At 44.0% G+C, this 15351-nt stretch overlaps 1 protein-coding gene across 1 annotated transcript; it reads left to right on the top strand.

The window, feature by feature from the left end:
- The first annotated feature begins 2686 nt into the window (after positions 1–2686).
- On the top strand, positions 2687–15016 carry LOC140128678 (olfactory receptor 1500-like). Its single transcript, XM_072150377.1, has 3 exons — positions 2687–2695; positions 5087–5993; positions 14784–15016. The coding sequence occupies exons 1-3, from the start codon at positions 2687–2689 to the stop codon at positions 15014–15016; spliced, it is 1149 nt and encodes a 382-aa protein (XP_072006478.1).
- Positions 15017–15351: the final 335 nt, after the last annotated feature.

Genomic DNA, 15351 nt, shown 5'->3' with positions numbered 1-15351 from the left:
TCTCTCTGGCCACACAGTCTTAACAAAGTCACCGTTAAGAATTGCTATCCTCTTCCTTCGATTACAGGGTTGTTCGACTGCCTAGGTGGTGCTAAGGTCATCTCCAAACTGGACCTATGCAGGGCCTATAACCTCATTCATATTCACAAGGGGGATGAGTGGAAGACAGCCTTCAAAACTTGTGATGGACACTTTGCGGCACATTTACTTACCCCTCCCATTGACGCCGCTGATCCGGAATGTCCGACGAGGATTTGGAGTTACTGCGATGCACTAAGATCGTGCATCCAATTTCCTGCATGTGTCACTTACCCTGTTGAGGTCCGCTGGAGTTCATCATCTTCCTCCCGGTGCATGTGAGTGCTGATCTTGCGACACAATTTGGTTTCTAAATTCTGCGGTTTGTCCGAATGAGTCGGGTTGTCTGATGTCCATGCCCCCTGATTTGTGTCGCATGCAAGCCGGTGCCGATGCGCCACAATCCAATTGCATGCTCCAAAAACCCGGGGCAATTCAGGGCTAATCTGAAAAAAATTGCAAAACACAATGAAAATGCAATGTTCGGTCCCTTAGTAAATGTGCCCCTTCGAGTACCTGGTTATGCAGTTTGGACTTTGTAACACACCGGTTATCTTCAAGGAGTTTGTCAATGACATATTTAGGGACTTGCTATATCCCTGTGTTGTGGTCTATCTCGACAATATCCTGGTGTTCTCTCTGGATCTTAAATCCCACCAATTCCACATACGGCAAGTTCTTACTCGTTTAAGGGCCAATCGTCTTTACACCAAAGTTGAGAAGTGCCAGTTCCATCAGAGGAGTTTCCCTTTCCTTGGCTATAGTATCTCTGACCGGGGTCTACAAATGGATCCTGACAAGTTGTCTGCGGTTCTTCAATGGCCTCGTCCAGTAGGACTATGTGCAATACAGAGGTTCCTGGGCTTTGCAAATTACTACCGTCAGTTTATTCCGCACTTCTCCACCCTGGTGTCTCCCATCGTGGCACTCACCAAGAAGGGTGCCAATCCCATACTCTGGCCCCAAGCGGCAGAAGAGGCCTTCTCTAAATTAAAGTCTTCCTTTGAAATGGCCGCTTTTCTCACACGGCCAGATACATCGAAGACTTTCCACTTGGAGGTTGATGCTTCCTTTATAGGAGCAGGAGTAGTGCTTACCCAGAAAGGGCCCAAAGGCTGAACTATTACTTGCGGTTTCATTTTAAAGACTTTCTCCCCTGCGGAGAGGAATTACTCCATAGGAGATCGGGAATTATTGGCGATAAAACTTGCCTTAGAAGAGTGGCGTTATCTTCTGGAGGGAGCTCATTTTCCTATCTGCATCTTCACAGATCACAAGAACCTCCTCTATCTCCAGACTGCACAGCGACTCAATCCTTCGACAAGCCCGTTGGTGACTCTTCTTTTCCCGTTTCAATTTCCTTATCCATTTCTGTCCGGCTGAAGAGAACATCAAGGCTGATGCTGTCTCTCGTGCCTCAGATTTCATTGGAGAAGAACCAATGCCTTGGCATGTCATCCCTCCTGAGCGACTGGTTGTGGTCACTCCAGTGGACCTTCGGCAACTACCTCCTGGCAATACCTACATCCGACCTGCTCTACGCAAGAGGATTATGACTTAGGGACATTGCTCACATGTGGCTGGGCACCCTGGGGTGCAGCGCTTTGTCACCCTCATTTCCTGTTTCTATCGGTGGCCAGATCTGGTCAAGGATGTTCAGGACTTTGTGGGCTCCTGCACTTCCTGTGCTCAATATAAGCCATCTCGTCTGAAACCTACTGGTTTTCTTCAGCCTTGCCGATACCCCCAACGGACTCAAGTGGCTATGGACTTCATCACGGATCTTCCGCCTTCCTCTGGCAATACTGTCATCTGGGTTGGTAACCGACCGGTTTTCCAAAAGATCCCATTTTTTTCCTCTGACAGGTCTTCTGTCTGCTCCACGCCTTGCCAGCCAGTTCTTACATCACATCTTCCGGCTTCATGGACTCCCCCAGCAAATTGTTTCTGATCGAAAGGTTGTTTATCTCTAAGTTCTGGCTTTCCCTCTGCAACTAACTTCAAGTGAAATTGGAATTTTCTTCCGCCTATCATCCCCAGTCTAATGTTCAGGTAGGAAGAGTTAATCAGATTCTGGGCTGCTACCTCCGCCATTTTGTTTCTGCCCATCAAGACGACTTGTCCACTTCTGCATCTGCCGGCTCTGCCCCATTCTTCATCAAATATGGTCTGCACCCACGTCCTCCTCTTTCTCTGCCTATGTCCTTGGATTTTCCTGCAGTGGAGGAGTTGGTGCAGGTCCATTTTGGAGCAGACTCGTCTTTCCTTACTACAGGCTTCTGTTCAAACCAAGCTTCCAGTGGATAAGAAACACAGGCCTCCTCCCATCTTCTTTCCAGGGGACAAAGTCTGTTTGTTCTCCAAGTATGTTCAACTAAAGATTCCTGGCTATAAACTTGGTCCTCGTTTCCTCGGTCCTTTCGCGGTGTTGAGGCACATAAACCCAGTGGCCTACAAGCTGCGCCTTCCTCCCACCATGCGCATCCCGACATCCTTCTATGTGTCGCTACTCAAGCCTGTCATTCTAAACCGCTTCTCCCGACAAGTGCCTCCTCCTGCTCCTGAGGCTGACTCCACCGACATCTTAGAGGTAAAAGAGATCCTAGATATGAAGACGGTGAGAGCAAAGCGGTTCTTTTGGTTGACTGGAAGGGGTTCCTGCAAATATCACTCCAGTCCAAGAAGAGGGGGAGGCCAAAGGGTGGGGGTACTGTCACGGGTGCTCCCACGACTCATATAGCTGGTAACCGGCTCAGCCAGCGCAGCCCCCATGCTTTTCACCTGTCCTCATTCCTGTCTCCAGTTCGTCAGCCATGTGTGCGCTTCTAACTTCAGCAGATTTAAAGGGCCAGCGCACCGTTAATTGCTATTAAAACTGGCCTTTTCCTGCAACCCTGTTGGATCTTTGTGCCTCACAGCCTTAGAAAAAGCTTGTTTGATGCCTTGGGCTATTGTTCTGTATTGCCGTTGTGACCGCGGCTCTCCAATTGACTTTGATCATGTTCCTGTTGACCTATTGCTATGTCCGTCCTGACCTCCTGCATGTGCCCGACTACGATTCTGCCTAGTGTCTGTGTACCTCGCCTTGGCTGCCACCGCGGACGAAGTCGCACCTGTGGAAAAACCTGGTGGTAGCACGCCACAGCAAGTACAACCCGCTTTGCAGTAGGCTCTGGTGAATACCGGGAGTCACTTAGATTGTGATTCCAGATATCAGCTTACATCATCGTCTAGGGTGTTCCAGTGGGTCCACTACCCCTGGAGCCTGACAGAATCCGTGACATCAAGCATGACCTGGTTGGGTCTCCTCAGTACAGCGTAGAGAACTGGTTTGGGTGAGTTAGAGGTTTTATATACTGTTCAATAACTCCTAGATTTCCAGAAGATTCTGAAAAATTACAATTTTTCTTTTATATTCTTACATCAGCCAGAACACTGGAGACTCATTAGACAAAAGCAGAGACGCCTCCTGTGAGTTTTAATTCCTGGCTCCTTCCCTTCTTTTATACATAAATATCGGTGATATGTGGCTTTACTTGGCCATAGAGGCGAACGGCACTGCTCTGTAGCATGTTCATCAATCCTATCAGAGATCTGAGAAAAAAATTCGGAAAATGAATGTCACAAATAGAGGAACATCTGAAGTGAGTGATGTAGTTACAGCAATAAAGATACAAATTTCTTGTGATGTTTACATTGCCATTAATTCCACATATATATATATATATATATATATATATATATATATATATATATATATATATATATATATATATCTGTCATCTGTCTCCCATTCTCAAATGTAGATGAAGATTTATTTGCATCTTTTGTTTTATATGCTGTTTAACATATTTCAACATTTATAGAGGAAACTTTTTAGAAATATAACCAAAAAAATTACTACAGTGTGATATCTATGAGACAGTAGTGACAGACTTCATGACATAGTTCGGAATAGGATTGTGCAGTTGAAGAGTTCTAGAAATGTCTACAGAAATCTGAGATACACCACATGGCATCTTCACACACACACACATACATATGTATAAATAGTAATTAGCATTTACAGAACTAAAAAGAAATAAAATTCTAACAGTGATAGCAATTTGTAAATCGTTAGATTATATTAAGTGGTAAATAACATCAAGTTAATCAGCGTTTTGTGCAATTCTTCATAAAACAGGACAACATTTTCAAGGGAGCGTGATCATACTCAAGCATTTCGACTCTACGAGACCTAATCATGCTCAACAAGACCGTTATTAAGACTTAATGGGGGTCATTTACTAAGGGCTCGTTTCACGTTTTCCCGACGTGTTACCCGAATATTTCCGATTTGCTCCGATTTTCCCTGAATTGCCCCGGGACTTTGGCGCACGCTATCGGTTTGTGGCGCATCGGCGCTGGCATGCACGCGACGGAAATCGGGGAGCGCGGTGGAACGGTAACCCGACGGATTCGGAAAAACCACCGCATTTAAAAAAAAAAAATTGGTCGCACGGGCCATACTCACATGCACCACGATGAAGACGATAAACTTCGGGGCATCTCGGCAGACCTCGGCGCTGCAGTGCCACCTGGTGGACATCAGGCGTAGGACCTTCATGAATCGCCGGAAGACCCAAACGTTCGTCAGAGAAGCCGCCGCTGGAACGCGAATGGACCGGGTAAGTAAATGTGCCCCATTGAGTTGTAATGCTAGAGTTTATCCATGTACCGCTAGATTTGTTGTGCTGTTGCAACAAACGAGAATTGCCTTGGTGTTACGCAAGGGCTTCTGTCCAATGTATGTCATATCTCTAGGGCTTTGGGATGGAGCAGACTTTTTCTAACCATCTGCTCCTCAAAAAAAATAAAAAACTGATCAGTAAAGGAAACCTAACAATTCTGGAAAATTTTGTTTTATACATTTTTCTAAATGTGTCTAACAATATTTATTATGTATTGTACATAGAGGTTTTAATTTGTGAGAATTATTTTGCTTTTCGCTTACTTTTTCTATATTCAGGAGAACAACAAGACGGCCGTCACAGTGATCCTTCTCTTAGGATTTCAGGGCAGCCAGGGTTTGAGAACTTATCTGTTCTGTCTTTTCCTTCTGATTTACTGTGGGACAATATGTGGAAACCTCCTGATCATCGTCCTGGTGTCCACCAGCCGGAGCCTCCACACTCCCATGTACTTCTTCATCTCACAACTGTCCATCAGTGACATCTTGCTATCCACAGATATTGTCCCCAACCTTCTTCACATCCTACTGAATAATGGGGGGACTATTACTTTTATAGGCTGTATCACCCAATTTTACGTCTTCTCTTCCTCAGAAGCATTTGAATGCTTTCTTCTTGCTTTGATGTCTTATGACCGATATGTAGCTATCTGCCATCCTCTCCGATACCACACTGTAATGAAAAGTGAACATTCTAGGACAATGACCACCACCTGTTGGCTGTTTGCATTCTCTCTTGCATTGATCTACACCATAACAACAGCAAAGATGGACTTCTGTGGCCCAAATATCATTGACCATATATTCTGTGACCTCGTTCCTTTACTAGAACTTGCCTGCTCTGCTTCCTTCATTGTTGACTTACAATTATATTTTCTGAGCTTTCCCATAGTAATAATCCCATCTGCAATCATTCTTCTGTCTTATACCTATATAGTGTTAGAAGTCTTAAAAATCCCCTCCCAAAATGATAGACAGAAAGCCTTCTCCACCTGTAGCTCCCACCTCATTGTGGTCTCCATATTCTACTGGACAATGTTTGGTGTTTATATCATTCCAACGAAAGGACAATCATCAACCATCAGTAAGATCCTCTCCCTGCTCTACACTGTGTTTACTCCTCTGATTAATCCCATTATATACAGTCTGAGAAATAAAGAAATTAAAAAGTCCATATTCCATACAGGTAATTCAAATTAGACAAGAAACCAAATCCGGTAAGGTCCAATGGTCATACATGAACAGAATTGAACTGTAATCTTAAAAGAGTCATGTTTCTTAAGCAGGATGTCAGGAATCCCTTATTCTCTATATTATATGCTTAGAAACCGTTCTTTATTGTGGTCGATTGTTTAGTAAAGCCTTTTACTCTAACTTCTAATATATTGATACTAATATTGTGGGGTCAAAAGTATCTTAATAAAGTAAATCCTAAAGTCCTCTGAATAACAGAAAATGCTGTCATTCAGCTCCTGGTTTCTTTTTTGTCTATGTATATATTGAAATAAGCTCTGCGCAACAGCAATGAAGATGGCGTCTGCATCCTGTCTAGAAACAGGCCAAACATGATGACAATGAAGATGGCGACCGCATCCTGTATGGAAACAGGCCAAACATGATGACAATGAAGATAGTGTCTGCATCCTGTCTAGAAACAGGCCAAACATGATGACAATGAAGATAGTGTCTGCATCCTGTATGGAAACAGGCTTCACATGCCAATGAAAATGGCGCCTGCATCCTATTTAGAAACAGGCCTCACAGGGTGACCATGAAGATGGCGCCTGGATCCTGTATGGAAACAGGCCTTACATGATGACAATGAAGATGGTGCCTGCATCCTGTATGGAAACAGGCCAAACATGACAACAATGAAGATGGCGTCTGCATCCTGTATGGAAACAGGCCTCACATAGCAACAATGAAGATGGCGCCTGCATCCTGTATGGAAACAGGCCTCACATGATGACAATGAAGATGGCGCCTGCATCCTGTATGGAAAGAGACCAAACATGATGACAATGAAGATGACGCCTGCATCCTGTCTAGAAACAGGCCTAACATGATGACAATGAAGATGGCGCCTGCTTCCTGTATGGAAACAGGCCTCACATAACAACAATGAAGATGGCGCCTGCATCCTGTATGGAAACAGGCCTAACATGATGACAATGAAGATGGCGCCCGCATCCTGTATGGAAACAGGCCTCACATGATGACAATGAAGATGGCGCCTGCATCCTGTATGGAAACAGGCCTCACATGATGACAATGAAGATGGCGCCTGCATCCTGTATGGAAACAGGCCTAACATGGTGACCATGAATATGGCGCCTGCATCCTGTATGGAAACAGGCCAAACATGACAACAATGAAGATGGCGCCTTCATCCTGTATGGAAACAGGCCTAACATGGTGACCATGAAGATGGCGCCTGCATCCTGTATGGAAACAGGCCAAACATGACAACAATGAAGATGGCGCCTTCATCCTGTATGGAAACAGGCCTCACATGACGACAATGAAGATGGCGCCTGCATCCTGTATGGAAACAGGTCTTGACCAAAACTGAGCAGACTACGTCCCCACAGCCAAAGTGACTACACCAATCAAGAATGTGGCTCTAGTAAACCCGGATACAAGGCCGGATCATAGGGGGGGGGGGCGCGGGGCACCCACCACTTCTGCTCTTAAAGGGACCCTCACCAAATGTGGGCGATTCGAGCGGTCGCATGACCCCCCCGATTCGCCCACTGTTTAACTAAGTCTGCACTGACAGGGCCGGGAAAAGGGGCACCCCGACTTGAGCCTATGGCAGAGCCAGGGAACAATAAGTTCCCTGCTCTGCCATTTGACGATTAAACTAAGATGGCCGCGCCCCACTGGTGGCACCGGCGCAGTGTTTGACGTTGCGGCGTCAAACAAATTTCTGATTCTGAATTTCTGATTTTTTGGTGCACGCAATCGAATTTTGGTGCATCGGCGCTGGCATGCACGCGACGGAAATCAGGGGGGGCGTGGCCAAACAAAAACCCGACGGATTTAGGAAAAACGCCACATTTAAAAAACCGTAAGTGTCGCGGAGCTTGCACTTACCTTCATCCAGGATAGGCCGGTATATTTGAGTGCGTTCCGATGCTCTTCAGCGCAGCAGCGCCACCTGGTGGACGCCGGAGGAACTACCTTAATGAATCCCGGCCAGACTCGAATCCACCACAGAGAACGCACCGCTGGATCGCGAATGGACCGGGTAAGTAAATCTGCCCCAGTGTCTGCATATTGTATGGAAATAGGCCAATCATGATGACAATGAAGATGGCGCCCGCATCCTGTCTAGAAACAGGCCAAACATGATGACAATGAAGATAGTGTCTGCATCCTGTATGGAAACAGGCCTCACATGATGACAATGAAGATAGTGTCTGCATCCTGTCTAGAAACAGGCCAAACATGATGACAATGAAGATAGTGTCTGCATCCTGTATGGAAACAGGCTTCACATGCCAATGAAAATGGCGCCTGCATCCTATTTAGAAACAGGCCTCACAGGGTGACCATGAAGATGGCGCCTGGATCCTGTATGGAAACAGGCCTTACATGATGACAATGAAGATGGTGCCTGCATCCTGTATGGAAACAGGCCAAACATGACAACAATGAAGATGGTGCCTGCATCCTGTATGGAAACAGGCCTCACATGACAACAATGAAGATGGCGCCTTCATCCTGTATGGAAACAGGCCTCACATGACGACAATGAAGATGGCGCCTGCATCCTGTATGGAAACAGGCCTCACATGACAACAATGAAGATGGCGCCTGCATCCTGTATGGAAACAGGCCTCACATGACGACAATGAAGATGGCGCCTGCATCCTGTATGGAAACAGGTCTTGACCAAAACTGAGCAGACTACGTCCCCACAGCCAAAGTGACTCCACCAATCAAGAATGTGGCTCTAGTAAACCCGGATACAAGGCCAGATCATAGGGAGGGGGGGGGGGGGCGCGCGGGGCACCCACCACTTCTGCTCTTAAAGGGACCCTCACCAAATGTGGGCGATTCGAGCGGTCGCATGACCCCCCCGATTCGCCCACTGTGTAACTAAGTCTGCACTGACAGGGCCGGGAAAAGGGGCACCCCGACTTGAGCCTATGGCAGAGCCAGGGAACAATAAGTTCCCTGCTCTGCCATTTGACGATCAAACTAAGATGGCGGCGTCCCACTGGTGGCGCCGGCGCAGTGTTTGACGTTGCGGCGTCAGCGCATTGTGCGACGTCACACACTGCGCCGAAGCCACCAGCGGGGCGCCGCCATCTTGGGACACCTCCAAGGATAACCGGATGAAAGAAGACGAGGACGGCACGCATCGGGGGAACGGAGGTAGGTTAAGTATAATTTTATTATTTTACCTTGAACTGCTGGGGGAGCTGTATATAGTGATTGCTGGGGGAGCTGTATTCAGTGATTACTGGGGGAGCTGTAAACAGGGGTTGCTGGGGGAGCTGTATATAGTGGTTGCTGGGGGAGCTGAATACAGGGGTTTCTGGGGGGAGCTGTGTATAGTGATTGCTGGGGGGAGCTGTATATAGTGATTGCTGGGTGGAGCTGTATATATTGATTCCTGGTGGAGCTGTATATAATGATTGCTGGGGGGGATGTATATAGTGATTGCTGGGGGGAGATGTATATAGTGATTGGTGGGGGAGCTGTATTCAGTGATTGCTGGGGGAGCTGTATTCAATGATTGCTGGGGGAGCTGTATACAGTGGTTGCAGGGGGGCTGTATACACTGATTGGTGGGGGAAGCTGTATATAGTGATTGCTGGGGGAGCTGTATACAGCGATTGCTGGAGGAGCTGTATACAGCGATTGCTGGGGGAGCTGTATATAATGATTGCTGGGGGAGCTGTATATAGTGATTGATGGGGGAGCTGTATACAGCGATTGCTGGGGGGCTGTATATAGTGATTGCTGGGGAGCTGTATATAGTGATTGCTGGGGGGGCTGTATATAGTGATTGCTGGGGGAGATACATATAGTGATTGCTGGGGGGAGATGTATATAGTGATTGCTGGGGGGAGATGTATATAGTGACTGCTGGGGGGAAATGTATATAGTGATTTCTGGGGGGAGATGTATATAGTGATTGCTGGGGAACCGCATATAGCGATTGCTGGGGGCCTGTGTATAGCGATTTCTTTTCCTCATCTGGGCCACATTCAATAGGGGCCCCCACCAGATTTTGCGCCCCAGGGCCCCCACCAACCTTAATCCGGCCCTGCCCAAATATAAGAAATACAATGATATAAGAACAGGATAAAGTGGGATAAAGCAAATGCTGAGTGGCTAAGCATTACCACATAGTGTCACCGCACAACACCGGGGTTAATGGCCGGAAAAAACGATAAATATCCTATTGTGCCTCCAAATAAAAGATTTTTCTAAGAGAAAAGCCAAAGCACCTGGATATCACATGGAGGTGTGTAGAGTGCGTACATGGGAGGGAAGAATAATGTTATCAATATGTCGGCACTGCCAGGATCTAATGTATATACGGCAATAGGATGTGCCATCAAGCATCATGCAGTATAAGGGCACCATCAAAAAACAAAACCTTCCCCATTGTAAAGGGGTGGGGCTAGGAGGAGATTATATCATCTTAACTGACCAATAGCAGATTGAAGATGAAAAAACCTAACCAATAGCAACAAATTGCATGGACAAACCTATATATAAAGTAGAGGGCGTGGAGTGGAGGATCGCATGGCACATTTCCAGTGGCTTATGTGGAAGCACGGCAGTGCGGCAAGACAGATGCAACATCCGAAGCAACCACATGATCCGAATGATGCAATGGCAAGCCGTCTGGGTGCTCAGGCACACAACGGCCGCCGAGCATTGCGCACATCCTCTCAAAATACCTGGGCACCATATTGGAAAACGGCAGATGGAGAAATTAGTGTCTGCATATTAACGGTCTAAATGTTCATTAGACATAATAAAAATACATCGGAATCTAATGCAAATACAACCTTATGGTGCCAAATGGCTATCGAAGTGCTAAAACCAATATAAAAACTATGATACGTGCAAAAATGCCAACAAAGCAAAAAAGGGTATGTTATGCAAAGTGTAAATATACCTGTACAGAGTGAAATGCAAGAATATGTGCAAATAATTATATTATAAATATATATGCGAACCACAATACATAAGGGTAGAACATGTAACTACTTATCAACTGGAATCTATAGGTCCGATCAATACATTGAGCCACAGTTTAACAATATCCGAAGAAACATGCATACAACCCACCCCTACTTCACACACAATGGGGCTCATTTACCAACAGTCCCCAACTAACAGTTTCCCAACAATTTGTGTCGAATTACCCCGGGATTTTGGCGCACACAATCGGATTTTGCCGCATTGGTGCCGGCTTTCACGCGACAGAAATCGGGGCCCATGGCCATCAGACAACCCAACGGATTCGGAATTTTAAAAAGACTTTGTGTCGCAAGATCAGCACTCACATGCACCAGGAAGAAGAAGGTGAACTCCGGCGGACCTCGGCGCAGCAGCGACACCTGGTGGATATCGGGCGCACAACCTTAGTGAATCCCGGCAGAACCCTAATCCTCATCGGAGAATGCGCCACTGGATCGCGACTGGACCAGGTAAGTAAATGCGCCCCAATATCTTGGGTCTACACACTGCTTACAAGTGGGGGACGGGATATGGATTGTATACCGCCCCCGCCTTCTCTGACTAGATGGGAGGAAGACCTTGTAAGATTCTTCTCAGAAGATGAGAGAATGAAAATACTTACCATGACTCATCAGTCATCGATCTCTGGGAGGTGCACAAGATCTTCCTTGAGGTAGATGATTCTTGTTGACACTGTCTCGCTTTTGAAGGATCGTACCTACATACTTTGGTGGGGGTGCCCCTTAATCAAAGAGTTGTGGGAGGCGATCTAGGACCTATACACTAGAGTACGCAGGGAAGTAATTTCACCTTCTCCGGAATTAGCTTTATTGTCGTTATCTCCATACTCTATTACGAAAGCTAAGAAAGGACTCCCCCGACATTTTCTAAGTGCAGCCCATAAGGTTATACCATGTCATTGGAGGTCTTTGTCCCCTCCGTCTAGGACAGAATTTGTGGATTGTCTCAATCATATTATGAGAATAGAAGAGCTCACGGCTTGAGATAATGATAAAGACAGCACATTTCATAAGGCTTGGTCTACCTGGTCTACATTTCGGACCTCAGCAGCCACAACCTCTTGGCTTTCTTCAGGAGATATTTAGCTGTCGTTACTTAGTCATCTTTACCAGACACGGATCCTCTATGTGTTACCCTGATGTTCTTTCCTAAAAGATTTAAAGGGCCAGCGCACAGGTGATTGGCGCTGGCCACTTCTGGGTTTGCTATTCAATCCGGTATCTCCCATCATTCCTCGCCGGATCTTCAAGCCATTCCCAGTGAAGTGAAAGCCCTCCTGCGTTCCAGTGTTCCCGTGTCTCTTGAGTGTTTGTGCTCCGTTCCTGTGTTCCTGCAAGGGGCGTAACTACAGGGATAGCAGCCATAGCAGCTGCTATGGGGCCCATAGTGTCAGGGAGCCCCGTCATCTGGAGTATTTGGTGTGAATATGCTATATGTATGTGTTTGTGATGTGTATATGCTCCAAATGTGTTTGCATAAGTGATGTGTAAATGCGGTATGTCTATGTATATGATGTATGGGTATATATGGTAGTGTATGTATGTGTGTATATATGGAGTTTATATACTGTATGTATATTTTTAAGTGACAAGTGGGGTCCCATTCAGAAATCAGCTATGGGGCCCTGCCTTTCCTAGTTACGCCTCTGGTTCCTGCGTTCCAGTTCCTGCTCCTATTCCTGTGTTCCCGATCCTGTGTTCCCATGATCCTGCTCCTGAATGTTCCGTGTTCCAGTCCATTCCTGCGATCCTGTTCTGTATGCCAGCTCCTGTGTTTCTGCCATGAGTTTCAGTGTTCCTTCCAGTGCTGTTCTCCCGCTGTCATCCTGGGCTCCGACTGTGTCTGAATTACTACCTTGGCTGCCACCGCGGGCTAGTCGCACGTGTGGAACGACCTGGTGACCATCCCGCTTTGCGGTGGGCTCTGGTGAAGACCAAATGCCACTTAGACTCCGGTCCCAGGTGTCGGCTAGTACCATCTCCCATGGTGGGCCAAAGGGTCCACTGACCTCGAACCCTAACACTCAGTCCTTGAGAACCTCCCTTTTTCACTTATATTACGGTTTACTTTTGGATTTACTATTTATATATCAAGTTATGCCCATAAGCTCTCATGATGCTTTGTTTCGTGTAGATTATCGCTTTAGTTTGCAACTTGTAGATCATATCAGTGTAAGATATGTACATGTTGTTACTCAATGCACAGTATGTTCACTAAAAATGATTTGCCCATAAATATTTTATAGAGATTATATTATATTATTGTCATATAACTTGTCCATGGTTTAAATGTATCATGGATTTCTATTTCACATTCACATATTATTTTGTCTCTTTACTAGAAATAACATTGGAAATAGAAAGTTCTGTGAAATCGGTGACATCATCTCTAACATAATCTTCCCGGTAACAGATGAGATGATTATTAGGTGTAATTGGGCCTCATCTCCCCACAGATCCAGGAGAGAGACCAGAAATAATTCCCACAAGTTTAATCTCACAGAACACAAGGCAATAGATGGAAACAATGTCACCAGCGTGTAATGGGGTCACCCGGGGACATCATCGCTACTTATCCCAATTATTACTAATGAACCAAGGATAAATTTTAGAAATTAGAACTTTATAACTAAATCTTAGAGAATATTCATAGAGTGTGATTAACTGTTCAATGTGTGCAAAGAAGAAAATCAAAAGAATCTTAAGAATATTCACTCAAAATCATAACATAAAAATAGAAAATAAATAACAAAAAACCCAGACAACAACATAAAAATATAAATTTATTTAGTAATCATAACAAATATGTATTATTATTATTATTATTTTATTATTATTATTATTATTATTATTATTATTATTATTATTATTATTATTATTATTTTATCATTATTATTATTGTTATAATTATTATTATTATTATTATTTTATCATTATCATTATTGTTATTTTATTATTATTATTATTATTATTATTATTATTATTATTATTATTGTTATTATTATTATTTTATCATTATCATTATTGTTATATTATTATTATTATTATTATTATTATTATTATTATTATTATTATTATTATTATTATTTTATCATTATTAATATTGTTATTTTATTATTATTATTTTATCATTATTATTATTGTTATTTTATTATTATTATTATTATTATTATTATTATTATTATTATTATTGTTATTATTATTATTATTATTTTATCATTATTATTATTGTTATATTATTACTATTATTATTATTATTATTATTTGATCATTATTAATATTGTTATTTTATTATTATTATTTTATCATTATTATTATTGTTATTTTATTATTATTATTATTATTATTATTATTATTATTATTTTGTCATTACTAAGGAATTATTTTATTCTCTTTCATTAGTATTACTTCAACTTAAAGGGGTCGTCCACTTTCAGCAAATAATTAATATTGTTTGTTTAATGGAAGTCATTACAATTATCCAATAGACTTTCTGTATCAATTCCTTATGGTTTTCTAGATCTCTGCTTGCTGTCCTGCTATAGAAAGTGTCTATGTTTAGTTGCAGTGGATAGAAATCTGTCCATGGTCTTGTGATGGACATGTCGGAGCACAAGTCGTTAGTATCACTGAGAGTAATCAGAGCTGTGTGATACTTCCTGCTCGTTCACCTGTGTGTGACCTGAACTTTGAATCAGTATTGATATACCTGGAGGACAATGTGATGTTTGAGACCTTATTTGAAGATTATCCACTAAAGCTGTGGATGGTCCGAAGACAAATGCAAGACCTTGGGCTAAAAATCAAGCCCAAGAAGCGCCAACTGTTACAGCAGTGGCTGGAGTACCTGAGACATGTGGTCACTCTGGAAGAGGAACATCCCAGCAAGGTGAAAGCCATCCATAAGTGGCCCCAGCCTAAGTCCCTACAGGAAATACAGGAGGTTTATGTTCTCTCATCTGGTGGGACCTCTAAATGAGCTGGGAGGTCCCAAGAATCGTCTTATTGAGTGGGGACCACGACAGCGGGGAGCCTTTGAGACATTGAAAAATACTCTGACTAGTTCCCCGCTCCTGACATATGCAAAATTTGATAGCCTGCTCTTGATGTACACTGATGGGAGTCTTAATGGTTCAAGACTGATGTGAGAGGGTGATTGCCTATAGCAGCCGGTCCTTAAATTATGATGTTTACACTATGAAGATCATTTTTAACTATTATTCTCTGTTTTATTGCTGTTTTAGCTCCTATAACTCAATGACGGTCATTGTAAAATTCCAGAATGTGGTTGGGGACTCTCTAAGCTTCATTAAT

This window comes from Engystomops pustulosus, chromosome 4, assembly GCF_040894005.1.
Source record: "Engystomops pustulosus chromosome 4, aEngPut4.maternal, whole genome shotgun sequence".
Taxonomy (NCBI): Eukaryota; Metazoa; Chordata; class Amphibia; order Anura; family Leptodactylidae; genus Engystomops; species Engystomops pustulosus.
The sequence above is the reverse complement of the archived record's forward strand: the minus strand, read 5'-3'. Positions and strand labels throughout refer to the sequence as shown.

What these genes read in the sequence shown, in the direction of transcription:
- LOC140128678 (XM_072150377.1), top strand. An exon ending in AAAGTCCATATTCCATACAG is followed by an intron (nt 5,994 to 14,783) that starts GTAATTCAAATT and finishes CCTTATTTGAAG; the next exon opens with ATTATCCACTAAAGCTGTGG.